The 16,742-nt window shown below is 37.6% G+C and overlaps 1 protein-coding gene across 1 annotated transcript in view; it reads left to right on the top strand.

Moving 5' to 3' along the window:
• The first annotated feature begins 11,899 nt into the window (after positions 1-11,899).
• mast3b (microtubule associated serine/threonine kinase 3b) overlaps positions 11,900-16,742 on the top strand; it is a 58,372-nt gene continuing 53,529 nt past the window's right edge. Inside the window, exon 1 of the mRNA XM_030132354.1 lies at positions 11,900-12,263. Coding sequence (XP_029988214.1) covers positions 12,217-12,263 — 47 coding nt within the window. The 5' untranslated portion in view covers positions 11,900-12,216. The remainder of the gene's footprint in view (positions 12,264-16,742) is intronic.

Raw genomic sequence — 16,742 nt, 5'->3', positions numbered from 1 at the left:
ACATGATGACATCAGCGGGATCGATGCCAAAATAACGTACAATACATGTGAGGGCAGGGTTTGTTGTGCCTGGCACCACTTGTTTCATATGTTTTTTTTCAATTTCAGCAAAAAAACAGGGATAATGTTCACACAGATGAGCTTATTTGTCACTTGGTACTGTTACATCATCCACATCTACATAAACCCCCAAAGACCTAAACAGCCATCGACCAAAAATCATCTACTGATCTAAAATGTTTAATACCTGTTGATGCATTAATCCTGTCAATACATGTAAATACAGTCTGTCGTCTTTTCATGGTCATCAGATATGACCCATTTGGACATTCAGAGGCTCCGTAGTTACCATGGAAACACCATCATCTTCTACAACATTGATTCACCAGTAAAACCCATGGAGTTGGATCAGTGACAGTGGGTGGAAACACTGGGGTTATGTTCAGTTAATGAAATATTTGCTGAAAAAGTCACTTTTTCTTCAGCTTTCTCTGTTTCTGAGTTAATAACCTTCAACTTTAATCGGAATTTTTATGAACATTCTCAAGATCAGTTACTTAAATACAGGAAAATGTCTGACTGTCACTGAAAAAACACAAAACACAGAGGATGATTTTATAATGAATGGTGATAAATCACTTATGAAGTGTTAAATAGAGAAAAATTCATTTGGGAACTGCCACAAAAATAGCACTGGGTCTTTATGGGTAAGATTCCTCCCCACATACATACAGTAGACAAACAGTCAGTCACACTTTAACCACAGCTCAGGATATGAGGGGGCTTTGTGGTCACACAGCCACGACTGCCTGCCTCTGTCAGCGCTGACTCTGGGGGGTTCTGACGGCTGAAGGTTTAGTTTCGGTGGCTGATGGAGGAGGGCGTTTCCCTGGAGGTCCCACTTTCATTCTTAGATTAGATTAGATTACATTACATTACATTACATTACATTACATTGCATTAGTTTAGTTTAGTTTAGTTTAGTTTAGTTCAACTTTGGAACAAAACAAAGTAATCCCGTTTAGTCCTTACAAATGAAACAGAAAATATATATAAGAAAACAAAACAAACATAAAGCAAAAACCTATACATATACATGAAAACAAAGAATGACTTCGTTTGCACATTTGAAAACATTAGATTACATTACATTACATGAATAGAATAGAATAGAATAGAATAGAATAGAATAGAATAGAATAGAATAGAATAGAATAGAATACAGTCCTACTATATAATGCACGTCTGTGTCCGTCCAGTTGATGTTCCATCACAGGCCGTTTGTACATATTTTCCTCAGCCTTCACAGGCCTGGTCTCCGCCAAACTCACCAAATGAACACAAACATTACCTGACCTTCTACTAGGCACAATTTTATGTCCGTATTCAACTGTTGTCAGGTGTGCTGGGAGGTTTCAGCCTCTCTCTACTTTGAATTCTTCATCTATCTATCTATCTATCTATCTATCTATCTATCTATCTATCTATCTATCTATCTATCTATCTATCTATCTATCTATCTATCTATCTATCGTTCTATCGTTCTATCGTTCTATCGTTCTATCGTTCTATCTATCGTTCTATCTATCGTTCTATCGTTCTATCGATCTATCGTTCTATCTATCTATCGTTCTATCTATCGTTCTATCTATCGTTCTATCGTTCTGTCTGTCTGTCTGTCTGTCTGTCTGTCTGTCTGTCTATGGTCTCTGTCAGCAGTAGTGCACTATACGACTAATATAAAATGCAATAATATACAGACATATGTAAAAACATATATATAAACCCATATAAAATACCATGTGACAGAACTGTGTACATTTCATTCACTCTTCGTGCCTGTGTTGTTGTACAGTCCCTGCACCTTCACTTTGCAGTTTGCACTGGTCTCTACAGAACAGAGCAGGTCTGTATTGAAACGATCCACCACGGTTAGAGTTTTTATTCTGTCTGCTCCACTTTTCCTCTTACAGTTCATCTTTATAGCCTTGATTCCACCGTTTCACTCATGTTTTTCCTTGTGACTGGGCCTTTTTCCTGTTTTACTGAGCCTGCTGCAGTTTTTATCGACGGCAGTCATTATTGCATCCCCTTTTTCACCTCCTGTAATAGATTGACATTAATTAGTTGAATACATAGTAGAAAGCATCAGACTGAGGCAGAAACACCAGTATTAGGTTCAAATGACTCATGTCCACCACACACTGAACACTGGGGTCTGATGTGATCTGTATCTTCATTGTATTTCTGCGCCATCTTGTGGACTGGGCTGTTCAATGCATATAACCTCGCAGATGGGTTCACTAACACCTCTTTTTTTTAAATCACACTCAGACTAATAAAGAAACATGTATGCTCACATTAGTTGTCAGTCACTTCCCTTTTTATTTCCTGCATCACATCCTTTGTTTATGTTTTGCACCATAATGTGTTGTAATCCAAAAACATGACTTCATCTGCATTACTGCTGTTGTTATTTTGTGGTTTTCTGCAATAATCTGTTTATTTCTGGCTTCTGTTTAAGTCACAGTATAATTTTGTCTTTTTTTTTTTAATTTTGTCTGATGATTTGTACTTGTAAAACCTCATTCCAGCCTTAAAATAATGTCTTTTTGCTACAGCGATCATTTGTCCCTTTTCATGTTTGCAGGAAATGCACCATAGTCGATCTAGGTTTCGGTGGTTTTGTAACAGACTTTTGTAATAGGATGAAGAAATAGAACATGGTCTTATGTCCTCGAATGAAGCAGCTTTACTTCATGTTATGTTTGCATCCTGTCAGTTCCAGGTAAATATATATATATATATATATATTTGTCCACTACATGCAGATGGAAGTTGTGTAAACAGTTTGCATCATTGCACAGTGGAATTGCTTCACCACATTTCCTCTGTGAAATAAACACCCACAGCAGTCTTAAAGGGGGATGTTTGTGTGGTGTTGCAGAGCATGACTAGTACCGCTTTACAAGAAATATGCATGTTGTTATAGTTACAGGAGGTGAAATTAGGGGATAAAACCAAGCACCAACCTCCAGGGCTTTTCAGTGAAGCCACTGCAGAAGTGTTTGACACTGCAGTTCCTTTATTGTCCACTGGGAGCTGTCAATCCCCGTAGACCCCCATGTTAAAATGTCCAACTTCACGGCAGAAATACACATGATTTGAGCAGAAATATTCACATTTAAAGCCTAAAACATAATAGACTGGTCTCCATAGTTCAGTTACTTTTCCATAATATTCTGTAGATGATGATTCTGTTGGGTTTCTGTAAACTGGCTTAAAGTCTGGTGGTTTGGACCAACTCTATATATAAAGTGTCATGAGATAACTTTTTTGTTGTGATCTGGTGCTATATAAATAAAATTTGATTGATTGAGTGATTTGGTTGGTTTTCCCCTGTAAGTCACTTTGGAAAAAAGCATCTGTCAAATGCATAAACATAAACATAAACAATATTTGCACAGAGGTGAAAATTGGTGGTATAGTATCTCAAATCATTTGTCCCATCTGCTGTTAGGTTTTTCACCTCCTAAGACCCAGCTATGGGTTTTCTGTCCACATTTACAGACAAGAGTTTCACAACTTTATATAAAAAAGATGAAAAGAAAAGAAAAGAAAAGAAAAGAAAAGAAAACTGTCCACCACAAAGGACATTCCATACAAATTGAAGAACTGCATCTGAAAAAACTGTTGCATCATGAAGTTTCCATTATAGGCACTTATTTAATAAAAAACAAACAAAGCCTGTACTTTGCTGACATTTCCTGGGTCTGAGGAGGTTAAACAGCCTGTAGACGAGCTTGCTGGAAACTATGCACCATTAACTATGATGACTTATTTATGTACTGTATTTATTGTATTTATTGTACTATGTGAGATTGATTGTTTTGGTGATATGTGAGACATGTACACTTCTGTTGCAAATCAAATTGCCCTTCAGGGACACTAAAGATTTTCCAATTCAATTCAGTTATAAAAGGAAGTGAACATCTCAGGCATCACACAAAATCCAGAAAAAGCTGATTGTTGCAGTTTGGCATACTTACAATCAAAAAAAAAAAAATTAAAATAATAAATAAAAAATAATAAAAAAAATTCTTAGACCACTCCTTGTTTTCTTCAGTTTCTTGTTCATTTTAATGTTTGGTCCAACTAAAGGTCCATTTGTTTGGACAAATATAATGATAACAACAAAAGTAGCTCATAGTAGTTTAGTTTCAGAGCTGATATCTATCCATTTTCTGTGTTTTCTTTTCTGTCTGTTTTAGTCACATGATACACACAGGAGTTAGTACTTGATTGCATAAATACTGTTTTTGATTACTTTTAATGGTTTAATAATTTTTTCCGCGACTGTATACTATAAAAGGAAAGCAGACTCTGTGTGTGTGTCTTGGGCATCACACAAAATCCAAAAAGAGCTGACTGCTGCAGTTTGGTACACTTACAGTCACCAAAAAAATGATTAAACCACCCTTGTTTTCTTCCCTTTCTTGTTCATTTTAATGCCTGGTCCAACTAAAGGTAGATTTGTTTGGACTGATATAGTGATAACAACAAAAATAGCTCATAAGAGTTTAATTTCAGAGTTCATGTCTTATAACCAAAATCACTTCAGTTCTTACATCAAAAACAGTGCTTTTAGACATTCCATGTTTTCTTTTCTGTCTGTTTTAGTCACATGATACACACAGGAGTCAGTACTGGATCGTAATACCATTGTTTTTGATGACTTTTGATGGTCTAATAATTTTTTCTACAACTGTATATTATAAAAGGAAAGTGGACTCTGTGTGTGTGTCTTGGGCATCACACAAAATCCAAAAGAGGCTGACCGCTGCAGTTGGATATACTTATGTGTTTTTGGTCAAGGATGAGACTAGCAAAAATGGCAAGTTGATAGGACCAGTATTTTGGGCGGTATTACTAATTTTGGAAAAACAATAGCCTTACATTCACTTTGCTATGCCCAGAATCATAGAATCATCATTGAAGTGGGTTACCTAGCAACAGATAAACATCAGGGCCACGTTGCCATGGTGTCAAATTTCATGTGTGGAAACAGACTGAGAGCTGAGAGGTTATTCAACTGAAAATACCAGTGGAATTTTTCCCAAAAGTCAGTTATCCCCCATCATAAAAACTTCCACATCTACAGCCTGGGTTTCCTTATGGGTCAACACGCTAGTTGTTTAAAATAATTTACCTGTTTATATTATATTAAAACCAAATTTATGATTGGCAGGTGCACAGTTTCTACTGTACGGGTTTTGGAATCTCAAGATTTTTTCATTTGCCAACTGGTCTTAAATATAAAGTACTTGAATAGACTGTACAAGAATAAAAAAACAGAGAAGGATATCATAAGTCAGTCATGAATACTGCAATCGAGGAAGACTGTAAACAGATAAAATAAAAAGCTTCCCTAGTGGAAATGTGCATATATTTACCTTAACCAGTAGTAACAAAAGATTATTGAAACAGTAAACAGTGAACATAACATTGCATGAGGGGTGGAAGAGGCAGTGAGGGCGTTACTGCACAGACTGTTTTGCTAGCATTAGCATTAGCTCATCTGCAGACTCAGACATTCAGACTGACAGAGGATTATGTCACGAAGTCTACTGGACATTCATTCCAATAATCAGAGCATAATATTAGAATAAATAGTGATGAATCACTCTAGAAATATTAAAAATAGAGATAAAAATTCATTTGGGAACTGTCACAAAAGTAGCACTGGGTCTTTATGGGTTAATTTGACATATTTACCTACTCACATAGAGTTAATTATTTCCTTTTTCAGTGCATAGTTTGTTTCTGTTGGAGGCTTTGGTGCAGCGGTTCCAACCTTTTTTGGCTTGTGACACCATTTTAACATCACAAATTTCTGGCAAGGTTCTAATAGTTTTGGATTTTTCATTATAGTTTAGTTTTATTTAGTTTTGACTTTTTTTCCCTCTAATTCAGTTAGTTTCAATTAGTTTTTAGAGCAGGTGTGCTAGTTTTTAGTAGTTTTTGTTATTTTCTAAATGCTTAGTTTTAGTTTAGTTTTAGTTTTTTCTTTTTTTTTTTTTTCTTTTTTCTCTTCTTCGCCGTCATATTCAAATAAATCCCAGACAGGACTCTGCTGCTTTCTCCCAACTTTAGTCTCCATGTTTCCAGGTAGAGTGGGGACCAGAAGACGACTGGAAACCACAAGTGTCGGACCGTTAAATATGATTTGGTGCCAGCAGCTAAAATTGCTTGAGGGAAATAAATTAATTTCATATCAAAACAAAAACTAAGGGAATTTTATCCAGAATTTTTCTATGTTTTAGTTAGTTTTGTAAGCACACAATACAGTTTCAGTTAGTTATCATTTTTTTCTTTTAATTATAGTTTTTATTTATTTCAGTTAACGAAAATGTTTTTGCAATTCTAGTTTTTGTCATTTCGTTAGTTTTCATTAATGATAATAACCTTGATTGCTGGCAACACCAGACATTCAAATTTTTGCTGAAATTAATTTGTTTATGATCATGTAATAGTTTGCAATACTATGTTGCAAATAAACATTAATTTTAGAGGACATTTAGTCTATTTAATGTCTATTATTGTGGACAGAGGCAGTAAATCCAGGTGTAGATTACTGCACAAAGGGAGAATGTGATTTTCCTTGGTCAGGATCTGTCCAGTCAGTCCAGCTGTGATTTACAAGGAGGACAATTAATACTGAACAAACAAGAACTGAAACTATGAATTATGAAAGAGCTGCAGCATCTGAAACTGACCACAATGAACATTTGACACAGAAACAGAACCACAGTTTCAGCTTCAGTTTGTCATGTCTGTTATGTTTTCTGATTGTCTCTGTCAACTCACCATATATTTTTTATTAGGAAGGTTTTTTATTTTTTATTTTTATCAATTACTAGAAATTTCAGGCGACCCCATTTGAATCCCAGGCGACCCCACGTGGGGTCCTGACCCCAAGGTTGAAAAACACAGATTTAATATTTGATGATTTGTGTGCCACCAGAATCAATGCTGTTTAATACTTACGGAGCTCTTATAGACACATGTTTCAGCCTCTGCACCTAACTGTTGTATCACAAATATGAAAATAACGGCATTAAGTTGCAGTTTACAGTCCTTTCCTGTGTTCTCTTCAGTTTATGCTGTAGTCTGTCATCATTTCGTTTTTATTTTTGCATGGGTGGCTTAGCACAACAGACAAAACAAATCATTATGTAACGCTGAAACCCTCCAGTTCAATGGTGGATTAAAATGTATCCAAGTCTGACTTGGCTGCCATTTGCAGAGGGACATTATTTAGCCGAGAGTCATCTCTCAAAGCCAAGATGGGAGGAAGCACACAGACGGAAAGAGAGGCGAGAGCAGGAAAGCCCTTATCGCCATGGTAACTGAGGAACCCAGTGTCCTATTAAACGCTGCTCAAACAAAAACAATTATCAAGCAGGAATCCAGACTCAGGACTCAGCAACAAAACGAAACATCGCACTGTTTAACGCCAACCACACCCTGTAAACATGCCCCCATGTTTTTCCTCCTCTTTAGGTTCAACAGGTGCTTTTAAACACTTTTATTCCACTCATCTTGTTGTCTGGTAACACCGTGATTATGACACAATAAATTAACCCCTAGAGATTCTACCTCTACTTCTGCACAAGATGATGGTACATTTAAAGTCAGCCCCTTTACTTCATTCTACAGAACCCTTTATCGGGCAAGTGACTATTTTTGGTAATTTCACTGACAGCAGCAGTTCCAGTGAGTTAACAGTCTGAGGTCCAGTGTGGTCTCCAGGGTCTGTCAGGTCCACCTCTGCATGAACAGTGGGTGGACCTGCTTTGTTCCGTACCATGAAGTAATGGTACTAACGTGAGGAATGATGTTCAAAGGGTTCATGTGGATGTGGACCGGCCTCTGGATAACACTGATGGCAGTGGTTCCAACCTTTTTTGGCTCATGACCCCATTTTAACATCCCAAATTTCTGGTGACCCCAGACATTCAAAACAGAGACTTTTTTTTTTTTTTTGGCTAAAATTAATTTCTTTTTTGATCATGTCATAGTTTGCTATACTGTGATGCAAATAAACATTAATTTTAGATGACATTTAGGCTATATAATGAATAATATACAAACAAATACTCTGGTCGGTTCAGTTTTCTGACTGCAGCTGTGTTCGTGCAGGTTGAAGCGTAGTAACGCACGTGGTCACATGATCGGGTCAATCAAGGCATGCCCTCTCAGATATTATATCCTGCATTTTATTTGAACTGATTTTTATTCGGAAAAGTTTGTGGTGTTTTAATTATAATGAAATATATGTCGAATCATCAAAAAAATATTTTTTATTAGTAATTTTTATTTGTTATTTTTCTTTCTTTTTGTTTTTATCAATTACTAGAATTTCAGGTGACTCCATTTGAATCCCAGGTGACCCCAAGGTTGAAAAACACTAACTTATGGTGTTGGAATGTTCTAAAAGTGATGTTCTAATGTTCTAAAATACATATTCCTTTCACCTTACATGTGCTTTTATTGTATTTTTTATTTATACTTCTTGGATTTTTATTTTATTTTATTGTATTTTTTTTATTTATTTTTTTTTAAATTTATTGCCACTTACGGGTAAGGAACCAAATATGGTAACTTCATTGATGTTGATTTTCTACATAATACAAAAAAATTGAAAAATTTCACAAAAGTAATACATTCTTGTAATGTCCTCCAATAACACACTGTGGTTGAAATTTGGAATTTCAGAGTATTTCTATGAGTGTCTTGTAAAGGGTTAACTTAGATTTGGTATCCACTTTAACCCATAAAGACCCAAACCACCACCAGCGACCACAATCATCTACTGATGTAAACTGTTTAATACCTGTTGATCCAGTAATCCTATCAATGCATGTAAATAATTGGTGTAAAATGCAGTTTGTCATCAGATATGACTCTTTTAGACATTCAGATGTTCAGATGACTTTTGATGGTCTAATAATTTTTTCCGCGACTGTATGTCTTTGCTGTCATCTTTTACAGTCTTTTTGTCTTGTTAGATTAGACTAGATTACATTAGATCAGATTAGATCAGATCAGATTACATTAGATTACATTAGAAATTTTGTTGATCCCCCAATGTGAAATTCAATGGTCAAGGCAGCAACAGAATAAAGTTAGAGAAAAAAACATGCATGCATACAGAGAGTACAAAAGACAAACAACATAAAATAATAATAATAATAATAATAATAATAATAATAATAATAATAATAATAATAATAATAATAATAATAACATCATCATCATCATAATAATAGTAGTAATGACAGTAGTAAGTAGCCTAATAAAACTCTATCGACTATAAATTTACCACATATGTCCCACATATTGCCCTGTGATGAACTGGTGAAATGTCCAGGGTGAACCCCGCCTTCACCCCTATGTAGCTGGGATAGGCTCCAAGCAACTCCCGTGACCCTATAGTGAGGATAAAGCGGGTTCAGAAAATGAATGAGTGAATGAATGAATGAATGAATGTCCCATTATGTCTCATTTTGTTGTTTATTTCATTTTTGTGGTTTATATTACTGTCTTGATATATCTTGAATGTCATTGTATTGTTCGTGTTGTTTTCATTTTGTTTTGATACATGGTCTTCTGCGCTGTAAGCCCAGAATTTGTATTTACTAAAATGCTTTAATTACAATGCACTTAAAGTATTTAAGTTTTATGATGTTACTATAAAATGTTCAGTATATTCTACTAATTTGCAGACATAGTTGAAAGTACGACAAAGTTTAAGTTGAATGGAATTAAATCACTAAGTTTTAGTCATGACCACACCTTTTTATCTTCGCATTGCATTGTGGGTATTGGGCATGTTGTTGAAAATGTGTTCTTTTTCTGTGCAGGGGTTCAGCGGGGTTGTGGTGTTAGTGTTAATTTGGATTTAATGTGTGTATGGCAGTGTTTATTGGCCTGTTTGTATTTGTTTTTGTATTTTTGTAGAGCTGCACCATGAGTCAGAGCCAGAGGAAGAACTATGGGTTTACTGTTCATTACCGCCCATTACTGGACAAAGGAAATCGTCACATTTTATCAAATTAAAAGCACTTCCTGTACTGGCAAATGATGTGATTGGTTCACTTCTTTTCATTCCACAACATATTGAGTTGAATAATTTCATAACCCTTTTGGACAGAAATAGGATTTTGAGTTTGTTTAACTTAAAAATAGCTGTTTGATCAATGATAAATTAATCTGGCTGCAATTGAGAAAGTTAGTCGGTGTAACCTAAAATGCTGAGTTGAATGTTTGGATAGTGGGGCTGATTTTACAACAGATTTAAAGTACAAATAACTTGTCTTTTAGTGTTTTCTACTTAATAGTTGAAGTTCAATACTTTTAGCATTAAAGTTGAACCTACTTAAACCAATTGATTAGTCGATCATTACTCAAATCATTTAAGTGCAACCACTTGCCTCAAATTTTTGGAGTAAACTCTACTTATCCGGGCTTACAGTGTGTGATTGAACATCTAAAAGAGACTGAAAGGGAAGTTTCTACAAGATTTCAGAAACTTCCCTTTTCCCAGCAGGTCAAACTAAAACATTACAGTAAAAGATCATGAAAAAAAAAACTTCAGTTCAGGAAATTAACTGATAAAATAAAGTCAGTGTCCATTAAATGTCCATTAAAGTGTTTTTCTATGTGTGTGTGTGTGTGTGTGTGTGTGTGTGTGTGTGTGTGTGTGAGTGTGTTAGTTGGTCACTAACTGTTGCTGGGTGATGCTCTTGCCTAGCAACCAGGCAAACCATCAACCTCCCCCTAGCAACCACGAAGACACCAGAGTGAACGCCGTCACTGGTTGCTGTTAGAGAACCAGACGTGCCACAGAACCCCAGCTGATAGTGGCGCAAAGAGTGGCGCAAACCCAGCCCCACCCTGCAACACAAAACACAGCCCCCACACTCACTGCCTGCGGGTTAGACGCTCAGAAAAAAGACTTTGAAGTAGGCAGTGAATGCATATCACACACGTACAGAACAGGTGGGACAAAATTCCACTTACAAGCTCTGACACACAAACACACTCCTACACATTCTTAGAAAATCGACTTCCAACCACGCGCTGGAAACGTGTCAAAGTCACGTGTGCGCACACCTGAGTGAGCAGCTCACATACATGCAGGGGTTTATTTCTTTATTTTTTGTCTCTCCACACACACACACACACACACACACACACACACACACACACACACACCCTTGCCTCCACAGGGACAGATTTACTCAGTGCGTCCGAAAGCGCGCACTCATGAAAAGCGCCTCCGCACGCGCGCACGCACGCACGCACGCTAAAAGGATGAGAAGCGCATCCTGTGTGGCAGCTGTGTCTGTTTCCAGCACCAGCGGAGGTATTCCCCAGCCTCATCACGACTGACACTGCTCCCAGCTCTGCTTCATGGTGTCAGTGCGCACGGAGGAAGCCTGCGGTTCCGCTTCAGAGCCACAAAACCAACCAGAACAGGCGCGTTTGGAAACTTTCATTTTTCTGTGGAGGAAAAAAACACAGTTAGAGATGAGAATTCTTCACTCAGTTTGATGTAAATGAATCAAATCCTTGTGCGTTCCACCTTTTTACAACGACAACTTTCCCCCCCGTCCGTCCTCACCCAACCCTCTCTCTCTCTCTCTCTCTCTCTCTCTCTCTCTCTCTCTCTCTCTCTCTCTTTATCCATCCACCGCCAGCCAAATTGATTGAGCCACCACCCCCCCTCAGATCGACTCCACGCTCCCTCCCCTCTCCTCCCCTCCCTCTCTTCCCACCAGTCACGGGGCGGTTATCGGTGACCCGTCGCTCGGGTTTGTGGCAGTCGCTCTTCGGTGCGCTTCGGAGGCGGACGGACGGACGGACGCGTCAAAACTGGAAAACACCCGGAGCGCTCCTTCGTGTTTTCTGGTTCTTTTCACATGTAACTGCGGTTTATCTCCCTCTTTCCCACGGAAAACCAAACCTCCCCGGAATCCGTTGCAGCCGCTGGTAAACGATACTCTGTGAAACGGGTTATTTTTAGTCCCCCTCCGCAGCGATGAGTGGCTGGGATCCGGCGAGCGGTGCTGTTCTGTGGTAAGAGACCCCCCCACCACTGCCACTACCACCCCCCACCCCCAGCACCAGCAGCACCAGGGTTCAACCACAATGAAGTCCAGACGAGACAAGCTGAAGATCCCCTCTCTGACTCTGGAGTAAGTTCTGCTCTCATTTGTTTGTTTGTGTTTTTTTTCCACTTGTGGCACTTCATGCGAGGAAACTTAGAATAAGAGTGAAATGACAGCTTCCATGTCGTGTCATTTGGGCTTGTTTGTCCCCGAGTGTCAACACATACTGCTTTGGACCTCATGCTATTTACTCTACTATCCACTCTAGGCTTCACGGGGGGGGGGGGGGGGGGGGGGTGTTTGACATTCTTCTCCACCAGCTCAACATTAATGAACCCGTAGTTGATAATGCTGAAGTAACAGGTGTGTGAAGTGTTATTAAATCCTCTAAAAATACAGTTATTGGTATTTGTTACCATGTATTTGCCAGCCTGTTAATATTTAACCCTTTCATGCATGAATTATGAGAACCTCAGTTGAGATTGTTTTTCCTGAGTGTTTTTATTCCTCTTTAGGCATGAAAAAAACAATGCAATTATTATTATTATTTTATTCAGATTCAGATTCAAGTTTATTTGTCATTTCAGCATATAAAAATACACAGAAACAAAATATTGTACTCAGGTCCCCGACTGTCAGCAGCATTTAGTAAAAATAGTATAAGTTACTGATAAAATAGTAAAAATAATAAAATACTGATATAGAAAATATAGATAGATACTCAGATAGACAGATAGATTTTATGAACCTATTGTTTATGGAGTTACAAAAATGTCCACTCAGCCTGACACCATGTGTTTAATTTTTGAGGCAAAAAAAACAAACAAAAAAAAAAAACATGTGTATTTAAAATCCATCATCAGAAAGTGAAAACTATGAAATAAAACCATTTTTCATGCTGCTAATCTGATGTTTTCTAACATTTTAACCTACTCTAATACTAGTTATTACTCACTTCATAGAGATAATATGCAAAAAAAAGAACAACTTTTTGATTCCGAAAACTTTTAAATTACAGTTGAATAACATTTAGCTATTGATTTACACTAAAACATATTTCTGCAGATCAGGTTTATAAAGAACAGTAAAGTTACAGTAATGGTATGAATTGCAGTGTATGTGATGGTGTTGTGTTGGATGATACGAAACTAAAACAACAAAACCCATGAATATACAAGAGAACAGCTGGAGAAGAACTGTCCACTGGAGTGACCAGTATGCATGAAAGGGTTAAACAGCAAATGAAGCCTGGAAAGAAAAAAACAAATCCTGAACTTTAACAGTGAACACACACCTCATGTTTGAACTGTAAACTTGTAAAACTGCATGAAGGAGGAGTTTGTTTTGGTTTCCCAGACTGTCTTTTTTGACTTCCAGTAATGTTCAGAATGTTAAAGGTAGGTCTCATCGCTTCAGGCTGGTTTCTGTGCTCATGATATTTTGTGTTTTTTTTTTTTCCCTGTGTCTTTTGTTCAGTGTTTGCCGTGTTGTGTTTCCTGTATGAATCACATGCTCCCCCTCACAGCAGAAGAACACAACACGCAGATGGATTTCACTCCCTAGAAAAGCAGATATTTGATATTTTCCTCTTAATTGCTAACCTGTGATTCCTGTCTCCATCAGAGGACATGGCTGCAGCTTTTACATCCACCCACTCTTCCTCCAGGGTGAATGTAATCTTCTTTTTTTTTTTTTTTATTTCATGGGGAGGGATAGATGGAGGGAGTACCTGCTGCCCACTAGATGCTGATCCACATGGCGTAGGAGCTCCCTTTTCACATCCCCATCCTCTGATCCATGCATTTGCCTCCTCCATGGATCATCTCATCTCAGCCCGAGCATGCGCTGTGTTCATTTCATTTTCATTTTTAGGCGTTTTAGCTGCTGCTCCCGCGCAGAAATACAGAGGAGGTTTCAGACTCAGTGCACAGGGAGGGGCTCAGGGATGCACCGATAGCCTGCTCAGTCCACGTTTTCTAAATAAAACATGTCACCGTTAGGTTTCAGATCTGCAAAAATATCAAGTACTGCAGTTTTTTTTTTTTTTTGCAAGTGTGAGAAAAATGTGCTGCTGAGCTCATGAATGTGAAGAAATGCAGCTAAGAATCTAGTGAAGTTCATTCTTTACTTTGGCTTTTATTATAGTCCATAAAAGTCACAGAATAATAACTTCAGACTGAAAATATCTGTAAATGTAGTTGTTGCTGTTGTTGTTGCTGTTGTCACTGAAGGCAATCCTGCTGCTAATCTGAACATCTAGCACCAATGAATCACTGAGTTTTTCCACCCAGTTGACACCTTGCATAGGAATTCCCATTAAGTGACAACAAAACTGAAATGCAAAATGTTAATACTGGATGATGACACACTTCAGTGCTGTTCAGGACTCAGGTTTGGACGCTGAAAGGAGAAGATGTGTCAGTCTAAATACAGTCTAATGAGTCGCATGTGCTGTATAATTACAGTATGAGCTGCAGAATGAGGAGTCTTTGTGCAAGGAGTTGTTTTTCCTCTCATCCTCGCTGCATTACTATGACAACACGTTCATTAGTGCTTTGGTAGCCGGAGCTGTGTTTACACCGAGGAGCCTCTGCAGCACTGAGACAATAGCAGCACTGTGGAGTCCATAAGGCAGAGCTGACATCTGAACGGGCAAATCAATAGGAAGCAGCGACAGTGCTGGGTCAGCATCCTCTTTCCAAGTCAGCAGTAGGATTTATTATGGCTGAGCATGCATGTTTTCATGCAAAAGTTATGTGTTGAGCCATAAAAAGTGGACGGTGTTCACGCCATGTAGTGAGATGTGCACTGGTAGTGATCTGAAATACTTAAACAAGAAAAGCACTCGGAGAGCGCAGACCTCCACCAGGACAGATCTGCCCCCACCCCCCGATCACCACCAAAATTTAATCATTTCTTCCTTGTGCCAGTATCAACATTTCCTGAAAATTTCATGAAAATCCATCCTTAACTTTTTGAGTTATCTTGCTAACAAACAAACAAACAAACAAACAAACACGCACGCACACAAAGCAAATACTGTTGAAGTTTTGGTCACACTTTCTCTGAATGCCCATGTCTATATAATGCACCAGAATATATTATGAATAAACACTGTTGCCCATGAAGTTTGAATAATTCCATTTTCAGACACATTCCTCTTTTTCTTCCTATTTCTACACATCTTCTTGGTAGTGCTTCTTGGTTCAACTGGACTAGTTTATGTTTATGTTTATGTTTATGTTTATGTTTATGTTTATGTTTATGTTTATGTTTACGCATTTGGCAGATGCTTTTTTTCCAAAGCGACTTACAGGGGAAAACCAATTAAATCACTCAATCAATCAAATTTTATTTATATAGCGCCAGATCACAACAAAAGAGTTCTCTCATGACACTTTATATATAGAGTTGGTCCAAACCAGACTCTAAGCCAGTTTACAGAAACCCAACAGAATCCTCCAGGAGCAAACACTTGTGACTGGTGACAGTGGAAGGAAAAACTTCCCTTTAACAGCAGAAACCTGGAGCAGACCCAGTCTGAGGAGGATGGCCGTCTGCCTTGACCAGTTAGGGTTAAAGAAAGTTTAGCTAAGTTAGTCCAGTTGAACCGAGAAGAACTACCAAGAAGAACGATGACATGGGCAAATGAGAACCTACACAGACATTTCTACACATCAGTAATCACCTTTGTCCAGGTGTAATGACTACATACTGAGTCCCAGTTGCACTTGATCTAGAATAAATCACATTGTCACAATCATTTCATGAGAAGAGGTAGAAATATATTAGTCTTTATGGGCAACAGTGGACTTATAATGTGCATCTAGGGCTGTATAGTGTTTTCTAACAGTGATAATGAAGTCTGTAATGAATTATACCTCATGTAAGCATCTATAAACATTCAGAATATTGATTTTATTAATGGATTTTATAGTAATTTACATGGTGAGATAGTTCACTGTTTTTACAAGAATCTAAAGATGATAAAAGTTTCACTGTGGTCATACATTATCATTTTCTAACACATAATTATTAATTCAATGCATTATAATGTGATTACAAGTAACTTAAAGTGTCCGTAGGCTTTGTTAAGTAATATAATGTCTGAGTTATAGACACGTCTTACATAAGTAGCTGGTTATAAGTCACTATTAGTGTCTGTAATTGACTAATTGATAAATTGAAAGATAAAATTTTACATTTCACAAAACACTTTACAATCTGTTTTTATTAACTGGATCTGATACTGCTGTAAAAAGGCTTATTAATGCTTTTATTAAACATTAAGAATAATCACAAGTGCTTTTAATCGTGATTACGCAGCTCTACAGGTGCAATATAATGTCTTATAAGTATGTTTATATGCTCCTATGCATACGTAGACATGGGGCTCATGGGAAAAGTTACTGAATTTTCACTTAAGTCACCTTTATATCCACATATATTCTCACACTGATTCAACTTATGGCCGTCTTCAACACATCAGTCCACTGTCAGACTTTGTCAGTCTGAACAGAACAGGTCCAGGACTAAATACTCACTTTACATACTCTGTGCAAGTGA

The sequence above is a fragment of the Sphaeramia orbicularis genome, chromosome 4 (genome assembly GCF_902148855.1).
Source record: "Sphaeramia orbicularis chromosome 4, fSphaOr1.1, whole genome shotgun sequence".
In the NCBI taxonomy this organism is placed as follows: Eukaryota; Metazoa; Chordata; class Actinopteri; order Kurtiformes; family Apogonidae; genus Sphaeramia; species Sphaeramia orbicularis.
Note: the sequence above shows the minus strand (reverse complement) of the source record. Positions and strands in the feature narration are given on the sequence as shown.